Consider the following 16,601-nt stretch of genomic DNA (forward strand, 5'->3'; position numbering starts at 1 on the left):
GTGTGAAGACTGGCAACATGAAAAATCTTTTTTATCTTAAGAATAATATTTAGTCTCACAGGACATTTGGAAGAAATGGAGAAGGTAAAAATTCAACAGAAAGAACCTCAAAGCCACCTGTAATCACACCGCCCAGGGATAACCACCCTGACATGTTGGTGGTGTCCAGGCTCCCAGTTTTTTGCTTGAGATTCTTTTGTTCATTCTATTATTTCTCTTTGGTACTAAAATCTTTGGGTTGTGATCTCCTTACTTAAAAAAATTGTTTAAATATGTTTATTGATTTTAGAGAAGAAAGGGATGAAAGAAACATCAGTGTGAGACGAAAACCTTGATTGGTTGCTTCCCATATGTGCCCTGACTGGGGATTGAACCCCAGTCTCTTAGTGTACAGGATGACGCTCCAACCAACCGAGCCTCACCAGCCAGGGTGTAATGTCCCTTCTTAAAAACAAACAAACATGGTGGTAATTGTGAAAAAAAGAAGAATTCCCCACAGTTACAAACAAAAAGTTTGTCATTATGTTCAGTGTGGTTGGACGTTTTCCTTAAAAGAAATCTCTTCTAAAAGAAAAGAAATATATTCTACGATACACAGTGGTTATCTCTTTGGAGGTGGACCAGAGCTGATTTTTTTTTAATGATTCTCTGTATTTTTCAAGTTTTTATAATAAAAATGTATTAATTTTATAATGGGAAAAATCAATAGACGTTATATAAAGCTACTTGTAATATAATTGTCACGGGAACAAGCTACATGTTTATAACCCAGCCCCTTTCATCCTGTGAGGGAGGCGTAGAGTAGACCCCTGCTGCAGGGGCCGCTCTGTCCAGGCACTGGTGAGGTTGGCCCGTGGGCCCGGTGGCCCCCAGGCAGACCTCTGCTCAGTGCTAACGGTGTTTTCTGATTTCTCAGTAGGCAGTGCTCATCCTGGCCCCGGGAAGAAACTTGAGAAGAGACTCCTGAAACTGAAAGATTAGATGGGGCTTGACCTCTGCTGGGCAGCCCCCAGCGCTAGGAGTTCCCCTGCCAAGCGGAGGAGATGACTGCCGATTTGAGAGAGGCCATGGCCCTGGCCCCTTGGGGCCCAGTGACGGTGAAAAAGGAGGAGGAAGAGGAGGGAAACTTCCTAGGGCAGGCATCCAGCCAGCAAGTGCTCTCTGAGAACGTGCCAGTCTGGCCTCCTGGAGAGGGTCCTCAGCAAGGCCTTGATGTGGCAGAGCAGGAGGAAAAGGTGAGTAGCAGCCTGGAAGGAACGAGGGAGGAAAGGACTGGAGATCTCATGTGGCTTCAGACGGGGCCCTGGCCCTCCGCCTGCACACCTGGGGTCTTGTTTCTAGCTAGGGCCCTGGCCCTCAGTCCTTTGGAGTATGATAGGAGCATTCTCTTCTGACTAGTGTGACATTTAGTACTTGATCGACCTGGGTCCTCAAATTTCTCTGCACAGGGTTAGTTACCTGGGGAGATTTTTAAAAACTTGGATGTCCATGCCATACCTCATTCCAGTTAAATCAGCATCTCTGCAGGGGGGTGGGGGAGGAGGACCCAGACTTTTGTAGTTTTAAAAACTCTTTAGGTGATTCTAGTCAGGATTTGCGAACTCTAACCTGCATTTCTCAAACTTCAGTATGCATAGGAACCTCTGCAGAAGGGTCTTGTTAAAGGGCAGGTTCTGATTCAGGAGTTCTAGGGTGTGGCGTTGGGATTCTGCGTTTCCCACAAGCCCATAGGTGGTGGTGATTCTTTTGAACCGTGGACCACACTTTGAATGGTGAGGCTGAACACTATACAGTGTACACTATACACTGCCCATTTGAGTTTCCTAGATCTTTGTGGTCCTTACGTTTCCAAACACACCCCTTAGCGTTACTAGCCAGGTGAGGTTCCCTGTAATAATATGATCATCTGTGATCTTTAGATCTTAGAAAATTCTACTCTGCAAAATGTCTCCATGTGCTCTCTTATCATGCATTCACTGGCAACTTCGGTTTGGATGCCGGAGAGCACAGTGAAGTGGGATCAGACTGATAGGGAAGAAGGTGGCAGGCTTGCTTTTCTGCCTAATTCATCTTGGGGATTAGGAAAGACTCTGGCTTCCTTTTCCTTAAAAAAAAAAACAGTGATTGGGGGGGGGGGCGTTGTTTGTTTATGGTTTTCAGGAATAGGTACTTACATTCTCATCCTCAAAAGCTGTCATCATACCTGACTCCCACCCGCCCCCGCGACCATCGGCTCATACACGCACCTGTGCCTGCCTGTCTCTAGGGTCAGAACATGTTCTGGGACATGGCGGTAGTCCTGAAGGCAACACAAGAGGTGCCTGCTGCTGCAACCCTCAGCGGCTACTCGTTACTAGGGAATCTGGCCAGGAGCGAGGTACTGGAGACTCATGGGAACGTGGCCTCTCTGGGTAAGTTCAGCCCCCTGATTCAGAATGCTGGAAGATGCCTGTGCATTTGTTTCAGGAAATGACTTATTTTGCATACAGGCAAGACCCCAGACAAACACAGGTGAACTTCACATTCGCCTTTTCCTCACATTTGTTGTGCAGCAGGTTTCATATCTACTCACACATGTAGGTACATGTCCTCTTCATGTCCTCTGTGTTTAGCATAGGTTGGTGAGCCTGCAAGAAAAGCTACCTAAGGTAGCAGGGCTCAACTTTTGTGGTGATTTTGAGAAAATGCCCTGGGGGTGTGTTCTGTATTCCTAGATCTTTGTACAAATTCTAGAAGGTTTTGAGCAGTTGTGTCAGCTGTAGTGGTGTTCAAAACCCTCTTCATGGAGGGTTCAATGGCATATCCCCCGGTTCTCTAAGCTGGGACTCAGGAAAGGGAAGTAGGTGCTGTGTGTCTGTCTAGCAGTGGCAGAAGCTTACTGGCAGAGTGACTTGTAACTGTGGGTGAGAAGTGGTCGCCTGGAGTCCTGTGTTGTGGAGGCGGCCCCCCACCCCAGGTAAGTGCTGAGACCCCTCTGGCACTTGTTTCGTGAGTCTGCCTGGCACAGGGCAGAACCTGAGTCTGTGGGACCCACTCTCCTCCATAGCCAGGTGCTCAGGCATTTGCGAAGCAAGTCACTTCCCTAAACCAGTGTGGTGAGGATCTCCACCTTCTTCTCCCCTTGTTACGTATTGCCCAAACTCTCCGCAGATTCTGTTCCCCACTTGCCGCTCTCTGTTCTGTTCTCATTGGCGCACGCCCATGTACCACTTATTCTCCGCTTCATAGTCTTAACCCCGACAGCTGCACTCACCCACCAGGAATGGCTTCCATGTGCCTTCTCTGCCTCCTCCTCCGAGACTCTGTTCCCAGTGGAGACTTACTTCCATGTGCTGCCAGCACTACCCCAGCCGCAGGTGGTAGAGGGAACGCTGAGCTCTGAGGAGTGAGAGACCCGAGGGTAGTTGCCCCTCCGCCTCTGATAACTGCGTGACCTTGAGCCAGTCGCTCGTTCTCTGGACCTGCACTTCCTGTTCTGTGAGAGAGGGTTCTGCCTTCCTTCAGGAGATGCTGGGCTTCTCGGGGGCTGGCTTCCTGTGCACCAGGCAGGGCGGCTGTGCTGGGGAAGAGCGGTTGCTAAGATAGGCCTGCCCTTCTTCAGCCCCACACGAGTGAAGGGGAAGTTTCATGTTGATGTAAAGTCACATGACACATCAAAGTGCTCTGGGGTTTTGACCTGTTACTGGGGTTCTGAGGTCTGAGAGGGTTTATCTACAGTGCTGTACAATATTGAATTTATTAAAGTTGATACATTTAAAATCAAGTTTTGAAGCTTTTAAGTATTCCTTATTTTTAGTTAATTTATACATCTAGAAATATTTTTATAAACATGAGAACACTTGTACTTTTTCTTTAATTCATGGTTAGATAACCTTCAAGTTTTATAAATTAAAAAATTTTAAACTTTTTTTGTCATTTAATTTCACCTACATAACAATCTATTTTTATTTTCTCAAATAAAAAATATATTAAATTGTAAATTTGATACTAGTTCTTTAAAACATTTCTAGCATCTAAGCAGGCAGATTTATAAATCTTATAAATCTTGATAAACCTAAGTCTTTAGTAAATCTAATGAACTGGACTTATAAATTCAGTATATCAAATTACTCTTCATCCCAGTCAGGGCATATTCCTAGGTTGCAGACCAGTTCCCTGCAGGCCAGTTCCCAGCAGGGGATACACGAAAGGCAACCATACATTGATGTTTCTCTCCCTCTCTTCTTCCCCTCTAAAGATAAATAAATAAATAAAATCTTTAAAAAAAATTACTCTTCATATCTCAGGATATGGTCAGCAGCTAATTAAAAAGTGAAAGAAAAGGGTTTTTTTCCTTTATTTTGGTTTGAGCTTGTGCACACAGGATTGGCTTTGGCTCCCCTGGGTGCCTGCCAAGACCCTTGCTCCTCGTCTGTGTGCGTGACGGAGCAGATGAGTGGGCAGTTCCAGCAGGACCTTGTGAGCTGCCGTTGTTGCTGCTTCTGTAAGAATTTTAAGGTGCAGCATTATGCAGACACAAAGAACGCTTCTGTTACTGGGTCTGATTGGTTCAGTAGTTCCCACCGGTCTTCATCTTTCATGTCTTCCTGAGTCTCACAGTAAGGAAGATGGGGCTGCGGTCAGGGGAGGGAGTGAGGCGATGAGCTGACGGGTTCCTGGGCTTGTTCTGTTGGCGAACCTGCTTGGTGGGGGGTGGGCCCCCTAGTGTTAGTGGTGAGGAGAGAAGGAGGTGGGAAAGGTAGGGAAGGAGCCGTAGAAGGGAGAACAGTAAGGTGTGAGGTAGGTGGTAAAGAAAGTAGAGAACAGAAACAAGAGTGTAATGAGCCAAAGAAAAGTGGAAGAGACATGGAACTATTAAAGGGAAAAGTTGGAATAGTTCACTTAAAATTTTTAAAAACTTTTAGCACCAGGAGAGGAGAGCAATAAGAGAGGCAGTAGGGAAAAGAGGTAGAGAGAGAAAGTAGGAAAATATAAGAACAGTTAAACTACAGGAAGAAAAATGGAGCAGCTTTGAAAAAAGAGAGAGAGAACAGTCGGAGTAGACATAACCAGAAACAGATGAACATTTCGGACTTTTTTATTGTCACGTTCGGGGCCCTGCTGCGTCCCATACTCAGGCCTTTCCTTCCCGTGACCCTGCCCTTCTTACCTGAATGATCGCGATGGAATTTCATGTTACTACAGTTCTAACCAGGCACCCAGACAGGGCCGTTGTCTCACACCCCGTATTGCTCTGTCATAGCCACGCATCTCTGGGTAGAGAGTCCCCCTGGCCTGAGCCCGTAGGGCGTCCCGTGGATGCTGGACTCCCCCCGGCAGTTGCTGTGTGGTGCAGCTGCTCCCCTCCAAGCTGACACTGCCAGTGGGGAGGGCTGGCCCCCACCCCTGCTGACCCTCGTCCCACTCTCCTTATTGTTTGAGTAGTGTTCCTGAGCTTTCTTTAATTCCCAGACAGTTCATAAGGGTTTGCTCTGCCAGCCCTGGTGGAGTGTGGCCCTGGCTGCGTGCATGTGCATTGCACGGTCAAGGGCAGTGGGCTGGAGAGGAGACAGGCAGAGCTGTCCCTGACTGCAGGACCCCATGTTGACACCATCAGTGTCCTGAAGCAACGTAGAGCAACCAGAGACTAGCCAGAGTTCTAAAACTTCAGGGAGTTTCAGCCCTGGCTGGTGTGGCTCAGTGGATTGAGTGCCAGCCTGTGAACTGAAAAAGGGTCACTGGTTTGATTCCCAGTCAGGGCACATGCCTGGGTTGTGAGCCAGGTTCCCAGCTGGGGGTGGACGAGAGGCAACCGCACATTGATGTTTCTCTCCCTCTCTTTCTCCCTCCATCCCCTCTTGCTAAAAATAAATAAGTAAAATCTTTTTTAAAGTTTTAAATAAAGTAAGTTTTGATGTTCTCATGGTGTTGTTTGGCAGAGTGGAGCAGGCTACACCATGTCTTACACTTAACTCAGAAGGGCAGCTTTCTCTAACGCAAGCTAGGCTGTTTCCTCAACACTAGGGCTAAGGTGTTTACCCCATTGTCCTTCAGTCCCTCTAGTGCTGCCATCTGTCACCACAGGAAGTGCCATCCCCTAAGGTCCGCCTTTCCTCCTGGCTCCCAACGAGAGCACCACTGGTCAGGCTGAACGTCACCGCAGACCCAGAGCCGCTTCTCTCGCTCCATGGCTCTTCTTGGTAGTTGACATAGAGAAACCCAGTTCCTCCTCTCCTGGTCTGGAGAGGTAGATACCATATTGTCTTTTTTTCAGAGGCAAGGGAACTGGGGCACAGAGAAGTTGCCAGCCCCAGTCATGCGATTGGTACATGGCAGAGCAGGGACTTGAAGCCATGCAGTCTGGCTCCGGGACTCGTGTTCTTACCCTGCGCTGCTGCACAGCCTCTCGGTGTTGAGGAGGCTTTGGGCCACTCTCGTCATCAAAGGTGTCCAGCGTGGCCCTTTCTGTCCCTGCTTACCTTCTCTCTGAGACCCAGCATCCTCAAGCCCATTGCCTAAGTTGCCTCGATCTGCACTCGCGTGTAGAGGTCTCCCTAGTGAGCTGGCGGGTTGTGAGTGGATCTGCACCGGGAGGCTGAGGTGGGAAGACGAGCCTGGGCACACACGGTGTCCTTCCGGGTGGGTCCCCTTGCTCTACTCAAGCCTCAGACCGCTGGGAGGAGACCTGTCTGGGGCCGGCCACCCTGGTGAGAAGCAGTGGGTTAAGTGTCTAATGGAGGTAAAGGGAAGGGCGAGGGAAGCTGTGAATCGGGATTCCGCTCTGGGCGTGGGAGGTCACGGACCTGCAGAAGAGCCTGTGGAGGAGAGGTGACGTGTGAGGGGGTTCTTTCCTTTGATCGGCCCTTGCACAGACTCCGAGGTCGCATGCTTCCTGACCGTTGAGACGTTATGATCCTGTTCTTTCTCCAGGTCAGCAGAAGCTGACGTGTATTTTTGTTGTTTCAGGAGCCGAAACCAAGAACCCACAGTTACTGGTTCCAAAAACTGAAATATGTGATGAAGCAGAAAAACCCTTCCTGATACCAGGAAGAACCCAGAAAGCTGCCTCTCAAGGACTGGAGTTAGGAGAAAGGTGTGGAAAGGGGACCATGTTAAAGAGGCAGAGAATCAAGAGGGAGAAGAAAGACTTCAGACAAGTGGCCGTGAAGGACTGTCACATGCCTGAAAGCTTCAAAGAAGAGGAAGACCAGAAATGTCAGAAATCCAGGGAAAGATACCGCCTTGGTTCCGGCCCCGTCAGAAGCCAGAAAAGCCAGCCGGGGCAGAAACCTTTTACCTGCAGCGTGTGTGGGAAAGGCTTTAGCCAGAGCGCCAACCTGGTCGTGCACCAGCGAATCCACACTGGGGAGAAGCCCTTCGAGTGTCACGAGTGTGGGAAGGCCTTCATTCAGAGCGCCAACCTGGTCGTGCACCAGCGAATCCACACTGGACAGAAGCCCTACGTGTGTGCCAAGTGTGGGAAAGCCTTCACTCAGAGTTCCAACCTGACGGTGCACCAAAAAATCCACTCCTTAGAGAAGACCTTCAAGTGCAGTGAGTGTGAGAAAGCCTTCAGTTACAGCTCCCAGCTTGCTCGGCACCAGAAGGTCCACATCACGGAAAAGTGCTATGAATGTAATGAGTGTGGGAAGACATTCACTCGGAGCTCCAACCTCATCGTCCACCAGAGAATCCACACCGGGGAGAAGCCCTTTGCCTGTGGGGACTGCGGCAAGGCCTTCACCCAGAGCGCCAATCTTATTGTGCACCAGCGAAGCCATACTGGTGAGAAGCCATATGAGTGTAAAGAGTGTGGAAAGGCCTTCAGTTGTTTTTCACACCTGATTGTGCACCAGAGAATCCACACTGCAGAGAAACCGTATGACTGCAGCGAGTGTGGGAAAGCCTTCAGTCAGCTCTCTTGCCTTATCGTGCACCAGAGGATCCACAGTGGAGACCTTCCTTACGTGTGTAACGAGTGTGGGAAGGCCTTCACCTGCAGCTCCTACCTGCTCATTCATCAGAGAATCCATAACGGGGAGAAGCCGTACACGTGCAGTGAGTGCGGCAAGGCCTTCCGGCAGAGGTCGAGCCTCACCGTGCACCAGCGGACGCACACCGGGGAGAAGCCCTACGAGTGTGAGAAGTGCGGCGCCGCCTTCATCTCCAACTCGCACCTCATGCGGCACCACAGGACCCACCTGGTCGAGTGACAGGTCGGGGTGCAGACGCCTCTGCTGCCGCCTTCCTCCTTTGTAAAAAGGAGGCCTGCTCTGTCCTTGAAAATCACATCTTTTGGGAGCACAGCACAAAAGACAAGCATTTCAGGGGCAGAGGTTCAGAAAATGGAAACAAAGTGCCCACAAGCAAGCGAGGACTTTGTTTCTCGCTGTCCCCTCAGCGGCGACCTTGCCCATGAGAGAGTGTGGCTTTCCCAGAAATGGGTCTTATGAGGCTAGGTGATAAAGGTCCCATTTGGGGAAAGGTAATTTTAAGCTAAATTTTGTTTTTTTAAAGTGGTAATTTCACTTGGGGTAGCAATTCTCCAGCAACTCACCTATGAATATTTATAAGTTTTCCATTCCCTAGGTAATCAAAGCATTTTTAATAAGCCCGTTTACTGTCTACTGCTCCTAAAATGGACAAAAGCGAGAAAACCGCTGTTCCCCTCGTCGTCCATACCTCGTGGACCCTCGTGTGGCAGAGCCGTGGGGGGCCCAGTTGAGCCTCTCCCCACCGTTTCCCAGTCTGCATGGCCGAGCCCCTGAGGATGGATGGAGATGGTGCACTGGGGCCACTTCGTGCGTCTCCCCATAACCCTGGCTCCCGTGGTCTGTCTGGTGAGATGCTCCCCTCAGCCCTTTCCCGGGAGAGGAGTCGGGAGAAGCTGGCCTGGAGGCAGGCCCGTGTTTTCTCCCCAGTCTAGGCGACATCCCCACTTTCTGGATGGTCTTTAGGAGGGAAAATGGGACCCTTCTAACTCTGAGGGGCCCAAAGAAGGAAGAGAGGAGAGGGAGGGGTGGGGTGGGGTTCGTGAGGTGTGTGTGTGTGTTTTGAGCAGTTCAGAGGTTTTGAAATGTGAAATTTTTGAAAGGATGAAGAAACTGTGTAAGGTAAGATACCTGTTGCCACTGAGCCTTTACTCTTGGGAAGTGATTTATGAAACTATGCAGTAGGGGGAGCTGCGCAGCCTTGCCTTGTATTTGTATGGAGCTGATTCTTAGTCGGTGCACCTTCACGTATGGACAGCATCAAGACACCCAGCGCTCCCCTCGTGCCTCGTGGAGGTCATTACCTTAGTCCTTGTGGCACTGAGCGAGCTGTGTGCCCCATTCACCTGGGAGTGGTCATTTAAAGCAAGGCCACGTGACAAGTGACCGCCTGTATTCAGTCTAAGACCCACATCCAGATTCTCTTGGTTCTGCCATGCTGCTTGTCCAGCCACCTGTAATCCCTGCCCAGACCCTGTGGGAAGCCGAGAAAGGGGTATGTGGTCTCGTTTTTAGGTAGGGAAGCTGAGGTGACAGATTTTGAGGTGTGCCTTAAGCTGTGTGACTAGCAGACAGCAGATCTAAGACTGGAGCGTAAGTCTCCTAACCTCTGAGTCCGTCCACCACTGCCTGGTAGCATCAAGAGCACTTGTCATGAATGCCGTACCTGGTGATAGGCAGTGTGGGGCGACTCCGCATGCACAAGGCCCGAGCTTGCTCGTTCTCATTTCTGCAAGACTGAGTGTTAATCGTCATGGTGTTTGGTAATTTACAGAGCACTTTCACATACAGAAGGCATGCACGAGAAAGCTTATTGATTTCCTCTTTTTCCCCTTCAGCTACAGTCTTTCGTCAAAGCGCATGCAACTTCCTTTCCCCATGCCACCCTGAATCAGACACAAACACAAAAATCAAAATCCAATAGTAAGAATCAGAAATGGCCAAGTCCTCACTAACCCTGGCAGTGACTGTTTCCGCCCCGTGTGGAAGTGGAGAGAGGACGCCACGGGTCTGTTAGAATAGGAGCCAGTGAAGAGTCCCCCCAACCCAGCATGATCAGGAAGCTCAAAAAAGGGAGAGCAGGTGTGAAGTTAGGCTGACTTACCAAGAGGCTAATGGTATACTTTCCTGGGAGCTGTCACCTGGGGTGTGTGAGCGTTAGGACAGGTAGACTGCGTTTAGCTGTACGTTGCATATTCATCCTCATACTCAGTCGTGCGTGATTGTAACTCACTGGCAGAAGAGTTCCATTCGCACGTGGTTCAGCAGAGCCACTGGGTGATTGTGCCCTGCAGCTACATTTGGGAACCCGTGACCCAACGCTGCAGTAAAGCAGCAGTTTTCAGCCTGGACTGCGCGTCACCGAGGGCTCTTTACATTTTTTCTCTTTTTAAGTATATTTTATTAATTATGCTATTCTAGTTGTCCCTTTCTTTTCTCTCCTTTGCCCCCCCTCTGCTCAGTGCCCCCATTCCCTTCAGCAATGCTCCCCTTAGTTCATGTCCATGGGTTGTACATACAAGTTCTTGGGCTTCTCCATTTCCTGTAGTACTGTTATCCTCCCCCCGTCTATTTTGTATCTGCCAATTATGCTTCTTATTCCCTGTACCCTTTCCCACATTCTCCCCCCTTCCCAACTGATAACCCTCCCTGTGATCTTCATTTCCATGATTCTGTTCCTGTTCTAGTTCACTTAGTTTGTTTTTGTTCTTTTGTTGGGGGGGGGGTTAGGTTCGGTTGCTGACAGTTGTTGACTTTGTTGTCATTTCCACTATTCACAGTTTTGATATTTTTCTTAGCTGAGTCCCTTTAACATTTCATATAATAAGGGCTTGATGATGATGAACTCTTTTAACTTGACCTTATCTGGGAAGCACTTTATCTGCCTTTCTATTCTAAATAATAGCCTTGCTGGATAGAGTGATCTTAGATACAGGTTTTTGCTCTTCATGGCTTTGAATACTTCTTGCCAGCCCCTTTTTGCCTGCAAAGTTTCTTTTGAGAAGTCAGTTGATAATCTTATGAGGAATGCTTTATAGGTAATTCTCCTTTTCTATTGCTGCTTTTAAGATTCTTTCTTTATCCTTAACCTTTGGCATTTTAATTATGATGGGTCTTGGCGTGTCCCTCTTGGGGTCCAACTTGTTTGGAATTCTCTGAGCTTCCTGGACTTAGATATCTGTTTCCTTCACCAAATTGGGGAAGTTTTCTTTCATTATTTTTTCAAATAAGTTTTCGGTTTCTTGCTCTTCCTCTTCTCCTGGCAACTCTGTGATTTGGATGTTGGTATATCTGAAGTAGTCCCAGACTCTCCTTTTTTTGAATTCTTGTTTCTCTGTTGTGTCCTGGCTGAATGTTTATTTCTTCCTTTTGTTCCAGACTGTTGATTTGAGTCCTGGTTTCCTTGCTTGCTGGGCCTACCTAGTCTGTGGCGTGGGTGAGGAGGGGAAGGAAGTAGGAAGGGAGGGGTTGGGGAAGGGCTCCAAAGAGCCTAGTGCCTCTGGAAGTCTGGTGGCCAGTGGCAGCCACTTAGGACGAGGGCCTGGTATTGACTTTGCTGGGCTGGCCACCAGGCAGCTTCCTTGTGGCTTCCTGGGCTAGGTCACAGGTGACTGTGCTGCCAGAGGCCTGGGGAGGCGGCAAGTGCTCTGGGAATCCAGCGCTGTGGCCATGGAGGAGAGGGTGGACTTCCCGAAAAAGCAGCTCTCCCACTAGTGACCCGGGTCAGCCTGGGAGGGCCCAGGGTGGGGGGTGAGGCTTCCCCAGGGTACTTGGCACTTCTGCCCAAGCAGTTCCTGGAAGTGGAGCCCAGGTAGTGCTGGTGGTAGTCGTGGGTGGCCACATGTGAGCCTCTGGAGGGACGGCTGCCACACTCTTGCTTGTGGGTTGATGGGCACCTTAGTGGTGACCCCTCATGGACCTCATTGCCTAATCATAGGTGGCAGGAGTGGGTTCTCTAGACCATGGAGCCCATTTGCAGGGGAGAGCACGAGAAGCCGACCTGTGACTGCGAGGAGTAGGGGTCTGTACACTTTATAATAGGAGAGGTGGGGCTGTATCTCATCGTCAGAGTCTGCTCAGGTCGGGGTCGTCTCCCTTCGGCAGGTCTCACGAGAAGTGGGTGGGAGCTCTGAAGCCTCGTTATCTGAAGTTACCGAGAGCTGTCATCAGGGCATCAGGGGCTGAGCGAGGAAGCTTGTCCCCACTCTTGAGGGAGCCCAGCTGATGTGCATTGACATGGAGCCCATGGTAGGAAGGTGGTAACACGTCGGATACATGCTGTGGGAGCACGTGGTGGGAGAGGCTTCCTCAGCACACATGTGCTCTGCACGGTTGGCCGTGAGTCGCTCTAGGATGGGGCACAGGTGTGCCTGGGCACAGCTGAGCTGCTGCGCTCTGCATCCGGTCTCTTCCCCACCCGGACAGTTGTCCTCCCCCTCCTGTCGCTTCTCCACCTTCCACTCCATCCAGTGAGCCCGACCTTTCTGGGCTCACAGCCACTTTGAGGATCTGATGGAGGTTGTGGGTCCTCTTGAGAAATGCAGTGGCCCATTCAGTGCTGTGCTCATTTTAGGGACATCCTGGCTCCCTGAGGCCAAATCCCGTATCCTCCAGGCCCCGAGGCTCACCTGGGTGTGCTGCGGTCATCACCAGGGACAATTTCAAAACAGGTGAGACTACAAAGGTTACTTCCGAATTCCCTCCCTCAGCAAATCGTGGCATTATTAACCCCCCCAGCTAGAAACCCAGGAGGCATTCCGGCTTCCTGTGTATCACACTTACGATCATTACAGAAATGTTTATTGTGCACTCCCCTTGTGGCAGACACGGTCCTAGACCCAGGGTGCCTGAGCAAACAAGGTCTGCCAAACCCTTTCCTCGCGTCTTCTGTGGGACACCGTCTGGTTCTATTCGCACTGTTGCCTAAGATCGTCATAGTGTCTTTCCAGCCTCCTCTCTGCTCCCTGCAGGCCTTTCACTGCAGCCGGGAGGCTCGTGCTCGCGCCTTTGTTGCCTCTGCCTCCTCACCGCCACTCCCCCGCCGGCCCCCGCCTACTTAGCCCACGGAGGTTTCTTTTCAGATTTGCTTCCAGCCCCATCTCTGGGATGCCTCTATGGGCCTATGGCCAAGGGCATACGTACTTAGAAGTGCACCGAGAAACACAGGAGGGCGTGACATGATACGTGCCCAGAGTTTTACTCTGTGCTTTCAAGCGGAAACAATCTGGGCTGAAAATTGTGTATGTAGTACAGTCCTCATACTGTTACATACACTGGTAAAAAGTGCAGATAAATGACCTGAAAGAAACATACACAGATGGCCAGGTGGTTGAGTGGCGTGTTCACAGCCTGCTGGGGGCGAACGGCGGGCCTTATTAGGCTCGGCCCCAGGCCCTGTGGGTGATCAAAGAGCTTTTTAAAAAGTAATTTCTATGTCTCCTATAAGGAGCAAGAATTTTATAATCAGGAAAAATAAATTATTTATTATACGTACAGACTTAGTTTTCATTGTACTAACTGTAAACAGTGTCTCGGTTCCATTGTGTTAGATGGGGGTGCACCTGCCCTCTCTCTCCTTCCCTTTTCCACCTCTGCCCTGGGACAGTGTCAGGTCTGATGACCCTTCACTTCTGGTCTGTAACCATAGGCAGTCTCTCTTTATGCTTTGTTTATTGATTTGTTCTAAAAGCTGAAAAGAGCTGGCAGGAGTGTCATTGTGACTGCAAATGTTGTCCACTGCAGGTCTGAGTAGCTTACTTTGATTATACTTCCTTTTTGGACCAGACTTGTGTTTTTACTGAAGTTCTAGTTGGCTTTTCCTCTTGTACTGGTTGCTTTTAGCGTGTCCTCAGTGTGTGTGTGTGTGTGTGTTTCAAATTCTCCCTCCAGTTACTCTCTTGAGTCCCATTTTCCCCTATTTCCCACCCTGAGCCCTGCGCCTCCTGTTCTCGTCTGTCCTGGGGTCTTCCTGCCTGCAGTTCTGTTGCTACACTGGCTCTGTTGTGTCCTGAATTCCCATCTTCCTCTTTCTTCATTAACTCCCTCACTTTACTGCAGCGCAGCCTCAAGACACAGCACACAGAAGGCAAAGTTGTTAAATGCTTATATACCCAAAACTCTGCTGTCACACTTGTTGGGCACTTTGGTTGGCTCTGGAATTCTTGATTGAAGAATTTTCTCAGAAGTTTGTGGATGTCAGATTCCAATATTATTCCTGTTTCTTTGACAATAAATAGTAGTTGTATTATTGTGATCTGTTCCCCCACCCCAATGCCAAGAAGCTCTTGGAGTCTCTACTTTGCCCTGGCTGGTGTGGCTGAGCTGGCTGGACTGTCCTGTGAACCAAAAGGTTGCAGGTTTGATTCCCAGTCAGGGCACATACCTAGGTCACAGGTTCAACCCCCAGTCGGGGCATGTACTGGAGGCAACTGATTAGTGTTTTTCTCTCACATTGATGTTTCCCTCTCTCCTTTTCTTTCTACAATATATAAGAAATGTCGTCAGGTGAGGATAAGTAATAACGGTAAAGTACCCACTGTATTCTTGGTGTACTCAACTTTCTAATGTTCTCAGTGGGATTTTCTCAGTACTCAGGTACTCTTACTCTTGGGAATTTTCTTGTGTTATTTATATGACAATTTTCTCCTTTCCAGATTTTTTTTGTTTTTTATTATTTCTGGAATTCCTGTCAATCAAATGTTAGAGCTTCTGGATTGATCCTCAACTACTTTCTCTATTATTTTCATTTCCTTGTGCCATTTCCTGTGAGACCACCTTGATTATTTCTCTACCTTTCTAGTGAATTTTTCATTTTGGCAGTAATCAGTTTAATTTCTAAGAGAGTTTTCTTGTTGCTTTTTTGTAGCATAGAAAAGACTGGCAGGAGCCCTGGCTGGCATAGCTCAGTGGATTGAGCGCCGGCTGCAAACCAAAGGGTCACCAGTTCAATTCCTAGTCAGGGCACATGCCTGGGTTTCGGACCAGGTCTCCAGTAGGGGGTGCGGGAGAGGCAACTGAGGCAACTGCACATTGATATTTCTCTCCTCTTCCCCTCTCCCTAAAAATGAATAAATAAAATCATTTTAAAAAAAGACTGGAAGGGAATAATGCGCCTGGTGTCGACACTGGTTAGGCTTTCTTGCCTTGCCTGCGTGTTTTTTACATTGAGCCTGAATCTTTTATGACCGGGAAGCAGGTTAATAAAAGGGAATCTTGTGGCCACACACAGCGGTGAGTTCTCTTGGAGTGTGGGGGCTGGGCTGTGAGAGGAGAATCCTGGAGACCACACAGGCGGCTTTTGTCAGAGTGCAAGAGGGACCGTGAGATTCTGACCCAGTGAGTGGTAGCGGGTCATGAGGGATGGATGGAGTGGGCCGGGGGGACAGTCCACAAACTCCCACACCAGAGATCCGGGCCTCCACACCCTAGTGAGATGTTACCTGCGACAAACAGGGCTGGCCCAGGCCAGAAGAGCCCTGGGCCCAGGGGGGTCTTTGTGCTTCTTCAAGGTCACCCTGTGCATTCGCAGTGGCCAACACATCTGTGGTGTTGGGAGGAGAGTGGGGGAGGCAGCCCGAGCCAGTAGGTAGGTTGTAACCACGCAGTCAGTTGAGGGGTTCCTGTGTGCTGGGCTCCGTGCTAAGTGCTGGAGGTCCCTTATCTCAGTGAGGTTCTCTTGTCCCGTTTATAGAGCCTCAGTCAGGGCTAGAATAACTGAGGCCGGACCTGCGCCCTTCTCCCAGGCCACCTCCTCAGTGCGCCTCTGGGCACCCCCCCTCATCTCAAGTACAGAAGCAAAAGTGAAGAGTAAGTCTGCCAGCCCCGGGTACCCAGAGAAAACCATGGTAAAAAAAATCTTGATGATCCTTCCAGAGATAGTTCACACATTTACAATATTCTGCACACCCCACCCTACCCCCCCCCCAACACTGTCTCCACACCTTGCTTTTCACTTGTCTTGAAGATGGTTCTATGTTGGCCTATAAGATCTACCTCATTCTTTGTTTTCACTGCCATGTGGTCTTCCGTTGTGTGGATGTGCCGTGATGCGTGCAGGTGGTTTTCTGCACCTTGCTGTTTGTCATAAACAGTGCCATGCTGAACGCCCTGGCACACTCTCCTGGGCGTGTGAGCCACTTCGCAGGATAAACTGACACAGGTGACTGCATTTGATATTTTGATAGAAACTGCATATGACTATGTGTATGAAAGTGCCCATTTCCCTGAATTCTCTATAAAACTATTGTTTTCTGACCTGAGAAATGAAAAATGCTCTCATGTTTTGCGTTCAGTTGTGAGTGAAACTGGTTATCGTGCCTCGTGCTTAAAAGCCATGTATGCTTCCTTTTTTTCTGTGAATTGCTTTTTCATGCTCTTTAGCAGTCTTTCTGTTGGGCTGTTAATCCGTTTGAGAATTGATTTGTACAAACTGTAGTAAAGAAATTACTCTTTTACCTGCCACATGTGTTGTAAATGATAACCCCAGTTTACAGTTCGTCCTTTTACTTTAATTTTTTGCTGTTTGGATATTTGCAGTTTAACGTGAAATCAAAGACTTCCCCTCTTAAAGACTACACCTGCTCCCACGGGAGAGCCCTTTGACTAACCTAGTGCTTTGAGGTAGGTCCATTT

At 49.2% G+C, this 16,601-nt stretch overlaps 1 protein-coding gene across 1 annotated transcript; it reads left to right on the top strand.

The window, feature by feature from the left end:
• Nucleotides 1-1,043: 1,043 nt before the first annotated feature.
• Nucleotides 1,044-16,428, top strand: ZNF35 (zinc finger protein 35). Its single transcript, XM_037148316.2, has 3 exons — nucleotides 1,044-1,235; nucleotides 2,267-2,411; nucleotides 6,946-16,428. Exons 1-3 carry the CDS (start codon nucleotides 1,044-1,046, stop codon nucleotides 8,190-8,192), a joined length of 1,584 nt encoding a protein of 527 aa, XP_037004211.1. The 3' UTR covers nucleotides 8,193-16,428.
• Nucleotides 16,429-16,601: the final 173 nt, after the last annotated feature.

This window comes from Artibeus jamaicensis, unplaced genomic scaffold (genome assembly GCF_021234435.1).
Source record: "Artibeus jamaicensis isolate MK-2021 breed Jamaican fruit bat unplaced genomic scaffold, CSHL_Jam_final contig_519, whole genome shotgun sequence".
NCBI lineage: Eukaryota > Metazoa > Chordata > Mammalia > Chiroptera > Phyllostomidae > Artibeus > Artibeus jamaicensis.